The sequence below is a fragment of the Tursiops truncatus genome, chromosome 1 (genome assembly GCF_011762595.2).
Source record: "Tursiops truncatus isolate mTurTru1 chromosome 1, mTurTru1.mat.Y, whole genome shotgun sequence".
Classification (NCBI taxonomy): domain Eukaryota; kingdom Metazoa; phylum Chordata; class Mammalia; order Artiodactyla; family Delphinidae; genus Tursiops; species Tursiops truncatus.
In genome coordinates this window covers 55,265,565-55,283,249 of record NC_047034.1, presented here as the reverse complement: position 1 = coordinate 55,283,249, position 17,685 = coordinate 55,265,565, and the positions used below count along the sequence as shown (strand labels likewise).

Below are 17,685 nucleotides of genomic sequence, written 5' to 3'. Positions count from 1 at the left end.
TATCCCAGATGTGCATCCCTCCACCTCCCCCAAACATACCTCTCACCATCAACATCCTCTTCCACATGGTACATTTGTTACAATTTTTAATTTATTTTAAAATTGTTTATTTATTTTTGGCTGCGTTGGATCTTAGTTGTGGCACATGGGATCTTTCGTTGAGGCGCGTGGGCTCTTTGTTGAGGCGCGCGGGCTCTCTAGTTGTGGTGCACGGACTCCAGAGTGTGTGGGCTCTGTAGTTGTGGTGTGCGGACTCCAGAGTGCACATGTGGGCTTTGTAGTTGTGGCACGCTGGCTTAGTTGCCCCACGGCATGTGGGATCTTAGTTTCTGGACCAGGGATCGAACCCATGTCCCCTGCATTGGAAGGCGGATTCTTAACCACTGGAGTACCAGGGAAGTACCCACATTTGTTACAGTTGATGAACCTACATTGACATAATTTTCCAAAGTCCATAGTTTACCTTAGGGTTCACTCTTGGTGTTGTACATTCTATGGGTTTGGACAAATATATAATGACATGTATCCACCAGTAGAATATCATACAGAGTACTTTCACTGTTTGAAAATTCCTGCCTTCTGCCTGATCATCTGTCCCTCCCTGCAACCACTGGCAACCACTGATCTTTTTACTGTCTCCATAGTTTTGCCTTTTCCAGTAAATTATGTAGTTAGAATCATGTAATAAGTAGCCCTTTCAGATTGGCTTCTTTTACTTAATAATAGGCATTTAAGGTTCCTACACGTCTTTTTCTGGCTTGATAGCTCATTTCTTTTTAGTGCTGAATAATATGCTATTGTCTGGGTGTACCACAGTTTATTTTTCCATTTGCCTATGGAAGGACATTCTGATTGCATCCAAGTTTTGGCGATTATGAATAAAGCTTCTGTAAACATCTGTGTGCGGGGTTTTGTGTAGATGTAAGTTTTTAACTCATTTGAATAAACACCAAGGAGTGTAATTGCTAGATCCTATAGTATGGGTATATTTAGTTTTGTAAGAAACTGCCAAATTGTCAAAAGAATCCTCCTTTGATCATATCATAACTGTCCCTCTTTCTTTTTACTGGGCCTTTTTTCCTTCATAGAACTTTTCTTTGACTTGATATTATATATTTATTTGCTTATTTGTTTATTGTCTGTCTTCCTCACTAGAATATAAGTTCCATGGGGGCAGGTTATTGGTATTTTTTCCTGCTACAGCTTCTGTCTGATAGTACTGTCTAGAGCAGTATTGGTCCATAGCAGGTTTTTAGTAAACATTTGCTGAATGAACAAATAAATGAACCAGGTCTGGGAAATTAGGTTGAATGTGTCTTGAACCTATACTATTCTCTGAAGACTGATTTAATCTTTTCCAAACCCTTTCTGATTTGCCTCATTCTCTGAAGTTTAGAATGTGAGAAAAGTTCTAAGCACCAAAATAATAGCAATATAAATTTACAAGGTTTTGGTAAAAATGCTTTGACTTTTTCAGGAAAGCGTTTTGTAGGTATATTGTTTGTATGATATCTCTTAACAGTAAAAGGCATTTTGATATTTGTATTTATTGAGTTTCAAAGTGCCAAACATACCTTAACAAAGACTTAGTGTTTTGATTTGCCTCTCTATTCCTAGTAGGTCCCCCTCAGTTCTACAATTTGAGATCCTGAGGTGGTCTTGAGGTTTTGGATCAAACTAGGGCTTAGGATTTGTACAGGGAAAGTCAGAGAAATATTTGCTCCTAAGTCCCACAAACTCCTTTTACCTCTTAAATTCCATTGTTAAGTTTATCTTTGGAACCACTCTGACCTTTTTTAGGGTAAGAGAAGTCTTTGTTGAACGATGAATGACCTGGACTTGGATAAACTTACAGGTGCTGCTTTAAATAGAAATGAACTCTCCAGAGATGGTCTGTGCTATTTTTTACTGGCATTCCTCTTGCCATAACAGAACAAGACTAGCATTTAGGGATGCGTGACATCGATTTTACCAGGCAGTGTATACTTGGCTTTGAAAGTAAATGAATTCGATCATAGGACACAAAAATGAAGTAATTGTCAAAAGAAGTTGAAGAATTTGTGTGTTTGTGGGTGTGTATAGCAAAAATATGAAGATAACTGTTTTCTTGCTTTATTAGTACCAGTTTATTTTTGTGATTTTAAGATAGTTATTTTGTATGTTATTGGCATAGTAAAAGTGTTTGCCTTTGTTCTTTGATAGTTAATATTTTATCTCATTTTTCATCACTGTTCTGCAGAATCATAGACCAATCCAACAACATGGAGATAGCATCTTTTCCAATTTATAAGGTGTTATTCTGTGCACGTGGACATGATGGGACAGTAGAGAGCAATTGCTTTGCATTTACAGAGAGTTCCCATGGCTCAGAAGAATTCCAGATACATGTTTTCTCCTGTGAAATTAAAGAGGCAGTAAGTATAATATGTTGTAGCAATTCGCTATTGAGATGAATTAGGGTAATATTTTCAAACTCTAATTTCACTGTCATATAATTTAGTATGTATGACCATATACCATATTACATGAATTTGGAGTATCTTTCTGAAGAGAAAGTTAATATTTATAATGGCATAGAGCCGCATATGGAAAGCTAAATCTGATAACTCTGTGCACTAAAGTGGTTCTCTCAGTTTAACATATGTAACAGAAAAATCCCCCTTGATAAGCTTTCCTCCCACCCCACCATGGTAGTAATTGCTCAGACTTAGAAAGGAAGAATATTTTTGCCCCTTTTATTGTTTTGCCTAAGTTGGTTGGTCTATGTGACTTTAAAAAATGTCTGTAACAATACCTGTTTCTCTGCTGGGCCTTTCACTTAGATACTGCAGTAAGATTGTTTCATAGATGTCTGTGATTTTCACTGGTGATCATTTATTATGTGCATTCATTCAGAGGCTGGCTTTTGCTCTATAGAACTGGTATTAATTATAAATACAAATGCTCCCATACAGCAGGGTTGTCAACTTGTAGTCCTTTGAAGATGCCAATGAGTTCCTCTTACCAATTATTAAATGGTAGTTTATTCTTAGACTCAGAATCAAATGGCTGTTACATACATGGAGAAATTGCCTTCTTTTCTGTATCTATTGATTTCTCCCCAAATTAAAAATAATTTGCACTTTTAGAACTTTAGTACTTATACAACTATTTCAAAGGCATTATTAAATGGATTTGGATGGGCAAGGTCTCAGGTGTGTTTGCTTTTGGAAATATAAATTGTCAGCAGAAAATGCTGAAAGTAGCAGTTGTTCTATTTTCTCTTTACTATGAAACATAAATAAACCATTATATTAACAGGAGTTCTGAGAGTTTATTTCTGGCCACAACATGGGAACTCATAGAAATGTAGATTTCTGTGTGTCTGATACGAAGCGTGAGGGGTATGTCAGTTGTTATTATGCCCTGGTGATTAACTTTTTTACACTAAAATGAACATGTACAGACATAGAAGTTCTCTGTCAGAACCATGCCTGTGTAAGAAGTTCAAATTTGTTTCTTTTTGTTTGTTTTTTATATAGTTCTGAATCTATTTCATCCCAATGTGTGTATGTATATATACCTACACACACATACATAATACCTATACATATACCTATACTGACTACTTGGCCAAGTGTGTGATAGGTAGAGTGAATGAGTACAAGTATGCCTGGCACGTAGGAGGCAGTGGATATAAATATGTTGAAAGAATGTGTGTGTGTTTGTAAATTGGGGGGTCTATTTCTGATCCTTACAACTCCACTACAGAGGTGGGGAAGCAGATGGTAGAGACCTGGCATTTCATGTTGGCAACCGTCATTTAGCATACCTGTGTGGATTCTGGATAACTGGTGCTTAACAGTAAGAAAGAGAACTTTGAAGAATTGGAGAACCTGCTGCTTGGAGAGGCAGAAACACTGCTGTAGAAGGAAATTGAAAGGCACCTGGTTGCAAGCATTTTTCATAACTGTGATGGTATGAAACTCTCTTTTTGGATTATAGCATCTACTTGTTTATGGGGGGGGGATATTTGTCATTTTTGAGAGCTTTAACAGTGGGTAAGCAGTGGATAAAACTGGGGGGGAATTCTTGGCCTGACCATTTTGGATATAGTATTAAATAGGATTAATTATATTTCTGGAGAGGATATTTGGTACATTGTAGGTTGTGATAAAGTGATATCCATTTATTATTTATTTTTTTTGAGTAAACTTTTCAAAGTGTTACATTCTGGGACATTGGTGGTAAAATTCATTGTTTGAAGGAGAAATAGATGACAGTTTTCATTGAACTTTATTATGAGAGATCATTTCTATAACAACCCGGTATAAATATAGGGCTTATGCCTGGCACTGCGCTAAGCATTTACTTGATACTCATGACATTTCCATAACATAGATGGTATTTATTTAGACTAGTGACCTTATGCTCCTCTTTGCCTGGAGCAGTCCTAGTTTATGCCTGTTGTCCAAGTATATTATTAAAGCACTTCATTTTATTCTCAAAAGTGCTCTGGTTTGGCTGACAAATTTTATGGTTACCCTTTCCTTATCCAAAGGCTGAGAGAACAGATGCTGAAGCTGGTTTCCTAAGGAAGTTTATGACTCTGAAGACCCATTTAATTTTCAGTCACAGCTTTCCTGTTGCTTTATTATAAAAAGTAAATATAGATTTTTACCTTTCAATTATGCTTTATAAAGGCATTTCTCGGTCATATAGCTTGCATTCCAGCAACCTTTGGGTTTTACTCATGCCTTTTATAGAATGTCTGACATCTTCCTCTCTCGCCTCAAAAAATAATTACTTGTCTTTTTGTTGCATTTACTGGTTGTCTAGTTATCTGGTTCCTGGAAGTTTCTTGTTATGTGGTGAAGGGACAACATTAGTCCTTAGTATTTGGGTCCCTCTTAATGGACACAGACAATTGGCAAAGATAGCTCAGGAAGAGATGACTGACATTCTTATTGCTTAAATATGTACCATACAGCAGTGGCATTAATTTGTTTTCCATTGTTTGCAGAGTCCCTGGATGAGATTTGAAGAAGTTTGTCAGTTAAAGGCAAGAAGACATCTTCTCAAGAGAGGGTAGCAGCGTGGCTGCCACTACCAGTTATCACTTTGATGTGCTCTTATTTCACCATAATATGCCACAAGCAGCAGACACCAACAGTGGTAGAGGGGAAGCCCAGTGAGGGTGATGGCTTTGTTGGACCTGTGACACAAGGATTAGGGGTTCCCACAGAAGGGTTAGGACACATTTGATTTATTGCCTTGGCTGTTCTTCTGTGGGACTCTGCTGGAGTGGATCTCAATTATCTATGGCAAAAGAGTTGGGGAATCCAGCCAGAAGTATCTTGATGCTGATGATCTTTGTACAGGGAGAATGATGTGCTAGAGTTCTGCTGAAGAATTACAGACAGAGCAGAGTATCAGAAAGCACAGTGCAAAAAGCCAGAGAGGCATCTATTCTTGTTGCATCTTTATGAATATATTACACAAAACTGCTTTTAAAGATAATTAGTTGACTCTCTTTAAGAATTTATTTCTACTACTCAGTGTAACCATTTTCTTCAAAACAGATTTTGCTGTTTGTTTGTATGTTATGACAATACTTACCATTATTATCAGTTCTCAGTGTTGTGTTTTAGAAGCAGGTTTTTATCAGCTGGTGTTACAGGCATTCAGAGGTATTTCATCATACCAAGGGTATCATTAGGAACATCTTTACTCTTAATGCATTGGTTTTTCTTAGGGTTGCTGGTACACTACTATATAAAAGAAAACCTAATTCCTTGTATGAGAAAATATTATTGCTAAACATATATTTATTGAGATGGTATTTTAGCAAAATGCCTTATTTTGGAAATTAATTTAGAAGTTATATTGTTTTTCTCAAATAAATTGATTTTTGTAATTAAAAAAGTTCTTGTATGATTGCCTCTTGTTTTAGCTCCTTTCAATTAGTAATATATTTGAGCAAGTTGTTTTTAAAATTTTAACACATATTTTTCTGGGTATCTTTTATAGGATAACTTTTCTACATTTACTTTTTTGGGTGAACATTTTCTTGATAAATGTTTTTAAAAGAGTTGCTCCTTTTTCACCAATATTAGTGAAAAGGCTTTATCTTAGAAGAATTTGCTATGTTATTTTATTTTTTATTTATTTTTTAATATTTATTTATTTATTTGGCTGGGTCGGGTCTTAGTTGCGGCACATGGGATCTTTTTTTTTTTTTTTAATGTGGGGGTCACTTCCCAGATACTTTATTTTTTATTTTTTTACATCTTTATTGGAGTATAATTGCTTTACAATGGTGTGTTAGTTTCTGCTTTATAACAAAGTGAATCAGTTATACATATACATATGTCCCCATATATCTTCCCTCTTGCGTCTCCCTCCCTCCCACCCTCCCTATCCCACCCCTCCAGGCGATCACAAAGCACTGAGCTGATCTCCCTGTGCTATGCGGCTGCTTCCCACTAGCTATCTACCTTACGTTTGGTAGTGTATATATGTCCATGCCTCTCTCGTGCTTTGTCACAGCTTACCCTTCCCCCTCCCCATATCCTCAAGTCCATTCTCTAGTAGGTCTGTGTCTTTATTCCTGTCTTACCCCTAGGTTCTTCGTGACATTTTTTTTTCTTAAATTCCATATATATGTGTTAGCATACGGTATTTGTCTTTCTCTTTCTGACTTACTTCGCTCTGTATGACAGACTCTAGTTCTATCCACCTCATTACAAATAGCTCAATTTCATTTCTTTTTATGGCTGAGTAATATTCCATTGTATATATGTGCCACATCTTCTTTATCCATTCATCCGATGATGGACACTTAGGTTGTTTCCATCTCCGGGCTATTGTAACTAGAGCTGCAATAAACATTTTGGTACATGACTGTTTTTGAATTATGGTTTTCTCAGGGTATATGCCCAGTAGTGGGATTGCTGGGTCATATGGTAGTTCTATTTGTAGTTTTTTAAGGAACCTCCATACTGTTCTCCACAGTGGCTGTATCAATTTACATTCCCACCAACAGGCGGCACATGGGATCTTTTGTTGTGGTGTGCGGGCTGTTTGTTGTGGCATGCGGGCTTCTCTCTAGTTGCGACACGCAGGCTCAGTAGTTGCGGCATGCAGGCTGTCTAGTTGTGGTGCAGGTTCTAGAGTGCACAGGCTTAGTTGCCCCTCTGCATGTGGGATCTTAGTTCCCTGACCAGGGGTCAAACCTGCGTCCCCTGCATTGGAAGGTGGATTCTTAACCACTGGACCACCAGGGAAGTCCCCCTGTATTACTTATTTTAAGTAAACATTTCATTTAATAGCATTTCTTGGACTGTTAATGTGTAATAATTGAGAATTTGGAATATACTGAAATACAAAAGAAAATAAAAGTTACTCAGAATTCCATCAGAATTAAGATTTTGGTTTGTCTCCTTTCCACATATCTACACGTGTCCTCCTGCCCACCTCTTCAAAAACAACAACAACTCCAAGAGATAGTTTTGTGTTTAACTAATGCTTTCTGTAGGTAGGTACTGCCTCTGGGGAAAAATTGTACTGTATTATTTGTCAATAAACCTTTTGACTTCTGCAAAGAAAATGCCTGTTCTAGATTATTGTGTGTGCGTGTGTGTTTGTGTGTGTATTTAATATTGTGACGTGTATAGAAATGTTTTCCATGGTATTATGTTTTAAATTTTTTCATGATGAAATTGGTTACCCAATTTGTTCCAATAACTATAGACATTGATAATCATCGTTTTTGAAGCTACTCTACCTTACCAATTCTTGGATCATCATTCCAGCTTATTCACAGACTCTAGAAGTCACAAATGATTTTAACCTTGTTGTTGGAAATAGCAACTTCTAAGACTGGTCAGGATTAAATGCAGTTTGATTGCTGTTAAGGTACTGTTGTGTCCTTCCTCCAAGAAGAGAGAAAGGTGTAGGCTGATTTCCCCCCCATCATTCTCTACCACTCTGGCTCAGCCCTATATGCTTAGCCTTTTTCAAAAGACATTCCTGAGCCTTGCCCATCTACTTTAGAATTCGTCAAGTTCTTTGACTTTTTTTTTGGTGTGGCATGATGTGTAGGCTTGTGGACAGCTCTGATACAAAGAAAATGAAATAGAAGAATATAGGAGAGAAGAAAAAATAATAAATAGGGTTGGGGTTTAACTTTACTAATGTATCAAAAACTAAGTACAGGTATTCTGTTTTCACATATAATGTTTTCTTAAAAATATGCTTAAAAATGTTTTCTTAAATACACATAAAATGTAAATAAGAGACGTCACATTTTATTTGGAGTTAGGAAGTAGGCAGTACTCAAAGTACTGAAAATAGTTTAAAGTTCCTGTTTACACTTTACCTTGAAGGCATAATCTTCAGTGACTTATTTCTAGCATGTTCTTTGATTCTGTTTTCCTCTATAACATTTAAATTATTGAGCTAAGTCCAATAAGGGTCCAGTTGAGGCTGAACATATCTGTTTTTGCCTTACCTAATGATTCCTCCCATTCACCCCAAGCACATTCAACTTACATGTGCTGAAATGAAAGCTCCATGTACACAGCTGTATCCCTCTCTCCTAGAATAATACTTAGTACACAGAAGGCACTCAAAAAGTATTGGTTGAATGAATGAGTGAACTTATAATTGTCTTAATTGTATAAGATCTGAGGTCTACAGTTATTATTAATATGAATCCTTTGCTGCTTTGTTGTTACTCATTTATATAAAATTATAATGAGATAACTTTAACATATTAAAAAATTTTACGAATGCAGTGATACAAATATGATGCTATTGATTGAAGTTGAACTTTAGGCTGGCAGGCAGCATTCTTATACAGTTAACCTGTGTAAGTCAGTTAATTTAGAAAACTATTGATTTGGCACTGAAAAGGCAGTTTAGGGTAGTCATTGATTACTGGATGTAAGTGTGGCCATTGGAAGTTTGAGGACCTTTGAATGTGTTAGATAGAGTATGTATGTGTGAGAAAAGGTAGAATGTATGAATATAATAAAAATAGAATATTGAGGAAAGACCCCCATACTTGAAGAAATTCTACTGTTAATGAGTGCTCTTATTTCAAGCAAATTATAAAATATTATAATCCTAGATTAATACAAAGAATAATTTGAATTCACTTTATCTAAAGTGAAGGATTTAATATTCAGAGAAGTTTCTTTACTAGTACCTCCCAGTGTGAGATTTTGAAAACATGAACTTTGTTCAAACCCTTCTTATTTCATCTTGTTTTTATTTGTTCAACCCATGAGGGGCCTGAGAGATTTGGAAGTTCTTTTGTGTTTGAAGCAGACAAGTTTGAGATGGTATGATGCTTCTTTTGGAACCAAGGAAGATAATACCATCTGGAAGAGTGTGGGATGTAGAGTACTCCTCCACTTTAGGGGAGGAGTAAAAGCCATCCATATATATACACACATACATATATTTATGTATATGTGTGTGTATATAAAGTCACCAGGGTGGCTTAATACTAATAAATTAGATAAGAACATTTCAGGATTCATTCATTCTACGACATATTTATACAACAACAACATTGAGTAACAATACTGGAAGCTCTTTAAATCATGCTACCATGTTTTCTTTTTGCAAAAAACAGTATTTATTCTATGCCTCAGGATCTAGCCCACTGAAGCTGAGAGAAGTGAAAAGAGAAATTGACACCTTGGGCTAAAACCTTGTTTGTGTGTGTTTATTGGGAAGGTTTAGATGCCAGTATCATTCTAGTAATTATCTTAGGCTTCATTCATTGCAATATAGTATCTTAGGGGTCATAGAAACATCTATACATATATACAGCTTCTTTTGTGACTTTAAATTAAATGTCTTTATTTTGGTGTTTAAATGCCAGATTGAAAGAAGCAAACTACAGTTAACCCTTGAACAGTGCGCTGGGGCTGGGGGGGTGGCATGTCGTAGGGGCGCTGACCCTCTGTGCAGTCAAAAATTCATGTATAATTTATAGTTGGCCTTCCATATGAGCGGTTCCTCCTTATCCACTCTTCCGCATCTACCACTTCAACCAACCATGGCTTGTATATTACTGTAGTATTTACTGTTGGAAAAAATCTGCATATAAGGGGACCCGTGCAGTTCAAACCCATGTTGTTTAGGGGTCAACTGTGTGTGTGTATATATGCTTATACTATGTATATATACACACTGTATATTACAAACTCTGTGTGTGTGTGTGTATATGCTTATACTATATCTACTTTATCTGCTAAAGAGCATTGTGACCATGGGAAATTATGGATTCAAGAATTAGGAAAGCATTTTATCAAAATGCAGTTAAATCTTTGTCTAATATTGTTTCCATTTTTATTCTTTTAGGTAAGCAGAATTTTGTATAGTTTCTGTACAGCTTTCAAACGGTCTTCTAGACAAGTATCTGACGTTAAAGACTCAGTTATTCCTACCCCTGACAGTGATGTATTTACCTTCAGTGTCTCCTTGGAGGTAAAAGAAGATGATGGAAAAGGAAACTTTAGGTGAGGTTGTTTGGAAAGATTAAAAATTGGTATTGTGTCTGAAATATAATATTGGCTAATTTAAAGTTTCCAGAATATGCAATGTTGGTATAAAGCTTTAGGATGATAAAGAAATATTTCACTGGTGAATGCATGGTTCACTTTTGTCATGCTTTTCAGATATTTTATGTAAATTATTTTCTTAATATTTTAAAATACTGATATTTACTGTAGAAAATTTAGTAAAATAATAAAATTAGAATAAAAAGCTATGGTTTTGTCAGCCACAATCACTTTTAATATTTGATTTCTAGGGTGTATTTTTATACAGTTGTATATATATATATAGTTTTTTCTTTTAACTTCATGATATAAGAATTTTTCAATTAAAATATTCTTAAAATCAATTTTAATGGTTACCAGTAGTATATTGTATGGTTTGACCATCATTTAATTAACCATTTCCTTCTGCTGTGTATTTGGAATGTTCTTCTTTAGTTCAAAAATAGGCAGATAATAGGAAACAGTTATACTCTTTAATGATCAGTTATGGGCCTTTACTTTGCCTTTGTTTCTAACCATAATTGTTAGGTAGGTATTTTACCTGTTTTTTACAGATACAGAAATTGAGTCTTAGGTCAAATAAGTTGCTAAAGGTATTTTTCCTTTTCAGATAAGGCAACCTATATTTTAGACACTAAACTGTTTTTGTTTTGTTTCTTTTAGACACTTATTGTTTTAATGAACTAATTCTTGAGAATTGTCAGTCTGGCCTAGGCTAGAATTTAACTTGCCCTGATCTGTACCTCTTTGTTCATCTTTTATTTATATTTACTTGGATTTGTCACAGTCATCTCAAACTCTAGATGTTTAAAAGTAAGCTCTTCTCAATTTTTGCCTTGGGTTTCACTGTGTTAAAGGCATTCATGCAACCAGCTAAACCAGAAATGTGACAGTCTTAAAAGTAATTAAATAAACCATGTTCCTAAATGTGTTAAAATTTAAAAATTAAAATTTGAAATGATGTCATTTAAAAAGTTTTGTTTTTAATCTCGTTAGGGGTAAATTATAAGGCTCTTGTAAACCCAGTTTAAAAATTAATAACAACTCTGTTTTGCTGACTGTAAAGTTTGTAGTTACTCTGTGGCAGGATGAGTTAGGATATCTTAAGAATAAGGGTGTTGTTGCTTAAATAGTTTGTTGGCTTATTCTAACCTTGAAAGAGAGATCTTTTTTATTGTTTTTAATTATTGTTAATTCCTCTTCTTTTTGCATATTTCAGTCCTGTGCCTAAGGATAGAGATAAATTTTATTTCAAATTAAAACAAGGAATAGAGAAGAAGGTTGTGATTACAGTGCAGCAACTTTCTAACAAAGAATTAGCTATTGAAAGGTAAGCAGCTTGCTCCTAAATGCTACCAAAACTTGTATTGACATTGTTACTGTGTTTCAAGAGACATACTATTGAATCTCAGCTGTATTACTTACTGTGGCTTTTCACCATGCTTCAGTTTCTCCATTTAAAAATGAGAATGAGAAACCTAATGCTTTCCCCACTTAAATAAGTTAGATATAACTAGTTCATTGAAAATGTCAATTGATGGGGGAAATAAACATGAAATGGCTTTGTTTTATCAGTAATAACTGCTTCTACCCTATTTGGGCTTTTTCTGTCTCTCCCTTATTTACATATAGGACAAATACCTTAACTTCTCATTCATTTTGATTATTAAAAAGTCCATTAAGTTACTGAGATATCAGAATTTTTAAGAGATACATCTTTAAAATATATAAACACACATGCACATATATACACACATGTGTGTCTGCATGCGTTTATATATTTATGTCTATATTTTAATTTTTCTGTTAGCAGTAGACATAGCAATATTTTAATCTTTTTATTTAGAGGTAATTTCAAACTTACAGAAGACTTAAAAAAAAACAAAAAAAAACCTAGTACAGAGAATACCTGCATGCTCTTTACTCAGAATCACTTATTAATAACATTTTACCCCATTTGCTTTGCACCCACTTTCTCAATCTCTCTCTCTCTCTCTGTGTCTCAGTCTTTCTCTCCCTCCCTCCACCCCGGCACACACGCGCGCACACGTGATTGTTTTTCTAAACAATTTAAGAGTAAGTTACATACATCATGGTGTTTTATCCCTATCTACTTCCTTAGGAAATGTATATTTCCTAAAAATAGGGATACGAATATCTCTTATTTAACCACATTATTTGTATCAACCTCAGTAAACTTAGCTTTCATACAATACTTTTTATCTAACCTACTATTTGTCTCTAATTTTGTCAGTTAACCCAATACCATCCTTTCCCCCCATCCAATTTAGGATTTACATTAAGGTCAGATATTGCATTTAGCTGCCATATGCCTTTAGGTTTCTTTAATTTGGAAAGATTTCCACAGTCTTTCTCTCTCTTTTAAAACATGGACTTTTTTTAAAAAAATAAATTTATCTATTATTTTTGGCTGCATTGGATCTTTATTGCTGCATGCGGGCTTTATCTAGTTGTGGTGAGCAGGGACTACTCTCTGTTGTGGTGTGCAGGATTCTCATTGCGGTGGCTTCTCTAGCTGTGGAGCACGGGCTCTAGGTGCGCGGGCTTCAGTAGTTGTGGCTTGTGGGCTCTAGAGTGCAGGCTTAGTAGTTGTGGTGCATGGGCTTAGTTTCTCCGCAGCATGTGGGGTCTTCCCAGACCACAGATCAAACCTGTGTCCCCTGCATTGGCAGGCAGATTCTTTAACTACTGTGCCACCAGGAAGTCCCATCAAAATGGACATTTTTCAAGAATACATCCCTTTCCCTCTTTTTATTTTTCTTATTTCTTTTTTTATTTTTTATACTATATTTATTTTTATTTATTTTTTGCATCTTTATTGGAGTATAATTGCTTTATAATGTTGTGTTAGTTTCTGCTGTACAACAAAGTGAATCAGCTATATATATATATATATATATATATATATATATATATATATATACACACACACATACATACATCCCCATATCCCCTTCCTCTTGAGCCTCTCTCCCATCCTCCCTATCCCACCCCTCTAGGTTGTCACAAAGCGTCGAGCTGATCTCCCTGTGCTATGCAGCAGCTTCCCACTAGCCATCCATTTTACATTTGGTAGTGTATATATGTCAATGCTACTCTCTCACTTAGTCCCAGCTTCCCCTTCCCCCGCTGTGTCCTCAAGTCTGCCCTATACATCTGCATCTTTATTCCTGTCCTGCCACTAGGTTCATCAGTACCATTTTCATAGATTCCAGATATATGCGTTATTATACGGTATTTGTTTTTCTGACTTACTTCACTCTTATGACAGTCTCTAGGTCCATCCACATCTCTACAAATGACCCAATTTCGTTCCTTTTAATGGTTGAGTAATATTCCATTGTATATATGTGCCACATCTTCTTTATCCATTCACCTGTCAATAGACATTTAGGTTGCTTCCGTGTCCTGGCTGTTGTAAATAGTGCTGAAATGAACATTGTGGTACATGACTCTTTTTGAATTATGCTTTTCTCAGGGTATATGCCCAGTAGTGGGATTGCTGGGTCATATAGTAGTTCTAGTTTTAGTTTAAGGAAACTCCATGCTGTTCTCCATAGTGGCTATATCAATTTACATTCCCACGAACAGTGTAGGAGGGTTCTCTTTTCTCCATACCCTCTCCAGCATTTATTGTTTGTAGATTTTTTGATGATGACCATTCTGACCAGTGTGAGGTGATACCTCATTTTGGTTTTGACTTGCATTTCTCTAATGATTAGTGATGTTGAGCATCTTTTCATGTGTTTGTTGGCAATGTGTAAGTCTTCTTTGGAGAAATGTCTGTTTAGGTCTTCCGTCCATTTTCGGATTGGGTGGTTTATTTTTTTGAAATTGAGCTGCATGAGCTGCTTGTGGATTTTGGAGATTAATCCTTTGTCAGCCGCTTCATTTGCAAATATTTTCTCCCATTCTGAGGGTTGTCTTTTCGTCTTGTTTATGGTTTCCTTTGCTGTGCAAAAGCTTTTAAGTTTCATTAGGTCCCATTTGTTTATTTTTGTTTTTATTTCTATTACTCTAGGAGGTGGATCAAAAAAGATCTTGCTATGATTTATGTCAAAGAGTGTTCTTCCTATGTTTTCCTCTAAGAGTTATATAGTATCTGGTCTTACATTTAGGTCTCTAATCCATTTTGAGTTTATTTTTGTGTATGGTGTTAGGGAGTGTTCTAATTTCATTCTTTTACATGTAGCTGTCCAGTTTTCCTGGCACCACTTATTGAAGAGGCTGTCTTTTCTCCATTGTATATTCTTGCCTCCTTTGTCAAAGATAATGTGACCAGAGTTGCATGGGTTTATCTCTGGCCTTTCTATCCTGTTCCATTGATCTGTGTTTCTGTTTTTGTGCCAGAACCATACTGTCTTGATTACTGTAGCTGTGTAGTATAGTCTGAAGTCTGGGAGCCTTAATTTTGAGCATTAATTTTATATCCTGCTACTTTACAAAATTCATTGATTAGCTCTGGTAGTTTTCTGGTGTCATCTTTAGGATTTTCTGTGTATAGTATCATGTCATCTGCAAACAGTGAGAGTTTTATTTCTTCTTTTCTAACTTGGATTCCTTTTATTTCTTTTTCTTCTCTGATTGCTGTGGCTAAAACTTCCAAAACTATTTTGAATAATAGTGGTGAGAGTGGGCAACCTTGTCTTGTTCCTGATCTTAGAGGAAATGGTTTCAGTTTTTCAGCATTGAGAATGATGTTTGCTGTGGGTTTGTAATATATGGCTTTTATTATGTCATGTAGGTTCCCTCTGTGCCCACTTTCTATAGAGTTTTTATCATAAATGTGTGTTGAATTTTGTTGAAAGCTTTTTCTACATCTATTGAGATTATCATATGGTTTTTACCCTTCAGTTTGTTAATATTGTGTATCACATTGATTGATTTGTGTATATTGAAGAATCCTTGCATTCCTGGGATAAACCCCAGTTGATCATGGTGTATGATCCTTTTAATGTGCTGTTGGATTCTGTTTGCTAGTATTTTGTTGAGGATTTTTGCATCTATGTTCATCATAGATATTGGCCTGTAGTTTTCTTTTTTTGTGACATCTTTGTCTGGTTTTGGTATCAAGGTGATGGTGGCCTCATAGAATGAGTTTGGGAGTGTTCCTCCCTCTGCTATATTTTGGAAGAGTTTGAGAAGGATAGGTGTTAGCTCTTCTCTAAATGCTTGGTAGAATTTGCCTGTGAAGCAATCTGGTCCTGGACTTTTGTTTGTTGGAAGATTTTTAATTACAGTTTCAGTTTCAGTACTTGTGATTGGTGTGTTTGTATTTTCTTTTTCTTCCTGGTTCAGTCTCAGAAGGTTTTGCTTTTCTAAGAATTTGTCCATTTCTTCCAGGTTGTCCATTTTATTGGCATATAGTAGCTTGTAGTAGTCTGTCATGATCCTTTGTATTTCTGAGGTGTCAGTTGTTACTTCTTTTTCATTTCTAATTCTGTTGATCTGAGTCGTCTTTTTTTTTCCTGATGAGTCTGGCTAATGGTTTATCAATTTTGTTTATTTTTTCAAAGAACCAGCTTTTAGTTTTATTGATCTTTGCTGTTGTTTCTGTTATTTATTTTTTCATTTATTTCTGGTCTGATCTTTATGATTTCTTTCCTTCTGCTAACTTTGGGGTTTTTTGTTCTTCTTTCTCTAATTGGTTTAGGTGTAAGGTTAGGTTGTTTACTTGAGGTGTTTCTTGTTTCTTGAGGTAGGATTGTATTGCTGTAAACTTCCCTCTTAAAACTGCTTTTGCTGCATCCCATATGTTTTGCGTCATCGTGTTTTCATTGTCATTTGTTTCTAGGTATTTTTTGATTTCCTCTTTGATTTCTTCAGTGATCTCTTGGTTGTTTAACAGCATATTGTTTAACCTCCATGTGTTTGTATTTTTTTACACTTTTTTTCCTGTGATTGATATCTAGTCTCATAGAGTTATGGTTGGAAAAGATGCTTGATATGATTTCAGTTTTCTTAAATTTACCAAGGCTTGATTTGTGACCCAAGATGCGATCTGTCCTGGAGAATGTTACATGTGCACTTGAGAAGAAAGTGTATTCTGCTTTTTTTAAAAAAAATAATTAATTAATTTATTTTTTGGCTGCATTGGGTCTTTGTTGCTGTGCGTGGGCTTTTGTAGTTGTGGCGAGCAGTGGCTACTCTTCCTTGTGGGGCATGGTTTTCTCATTGTGGTGGCTTCTCCTTGTTGTTGAGCACGGGCTCTAGGCTTGCAGGCTTCAGTAGTTGTGGCAAGTGGGCTGTAGAATGCAGGCCCAGTAGTTGCAGTGTATGGGTTTAGTTGCTCCGCAGCATGTGGGATCTTCCCAGACCAGGGCTTGAATCCACGTCTCCTGCACTGGCAGGTAGATTCTTAACCAGTGTGCCACCAGGGAAGTCCTATTCTGTTGTTTTTGGATGGAATGTCCTATAAATATCAATTAAGTCTATCTGGTCTAATATGTCATTTAAAGCTTGTGTTTTCTTATTTATTTTCTGCTTGGGTGATCTATCCATTGGTGTAAGTGGGGTGTTAAAGTCCCCTACTATTATTGTGTTACTGTTGATTTCCCCTCTTATAGCATTTGTCTTATGTATTGAGGTGCTCCTATGTTGGGTGCATAGATATTTACAGTTGTTATATCTTCTTCTTCGATTGATCCCTTGATCGTTATGTTGTGTCCTTCTTTGTCTCTTGTAATAGTCTTTATTTTAAAGACTATTTTGTTTGATATGAATATTGCTACTCCAGATTTGTTTTGATTTCCATTTTTATGGACTATCTTTTTCCATCCCCTCACTTTCAGTCTGTATGTGTCCCTAGGTCTGAAGTGGGTCTCTTGTAGACAGCATATGTATAGGTCTTGTTTTTGTATCCATTCAGCCAGTCTGTGTCTTTTGGTTGTCGCATTTAATCCATTTATATTTAAAGTAATTATTGATATGTATGTTCCTATTACCATTTTCTTAATTGTTTTGGGTTTATTTCTGTAGGTTTTTCCCTTCGCTTGTGTTTCCTGTCTAGAGAAGTTCCTTTAGCATTTGTTGTAAAGCTGGTTTGCTGGTGCTGAATTCTCTTAACTTTTACTTGTATGCAAACCTTTGATTTCTCTGTCAAATCTGA

General features: G+C 35.7%; 1 protein-coding gene across 7 annotated transcripts in view; it reads left to right on the top strand.

Moving 5' to 3' along the window:
* Window positions 1-17,685, top strand: part of RABGAP1L (RAB GTPase activating protein 1 like) — a 682,857-nt gene that overhangs the window by 74,091 nt on the left and 591,081 nt on the right. For all 7 annotated transcript variants that reach the window (XM_073804143.1, XM_073804149.1, XM_073804154.1 and 4 more), the window contains 3 exons: window positions 2,240-2,414; window positions 10,357-10,514; window positions 11,776-11,886. In XM_073804143.1, the coding sequence (XP_073660244.1) occupies window positions 2,240-2,414; window positions 10,357-10,514; window positions 11,776-11,886 (444 nt within the window). The remainder of the gene's footprint in view (window positions 1-2,239; window positions 2,415-10,356; window positions 10,515-11,775; window positions 11,887-17,685) is intronic.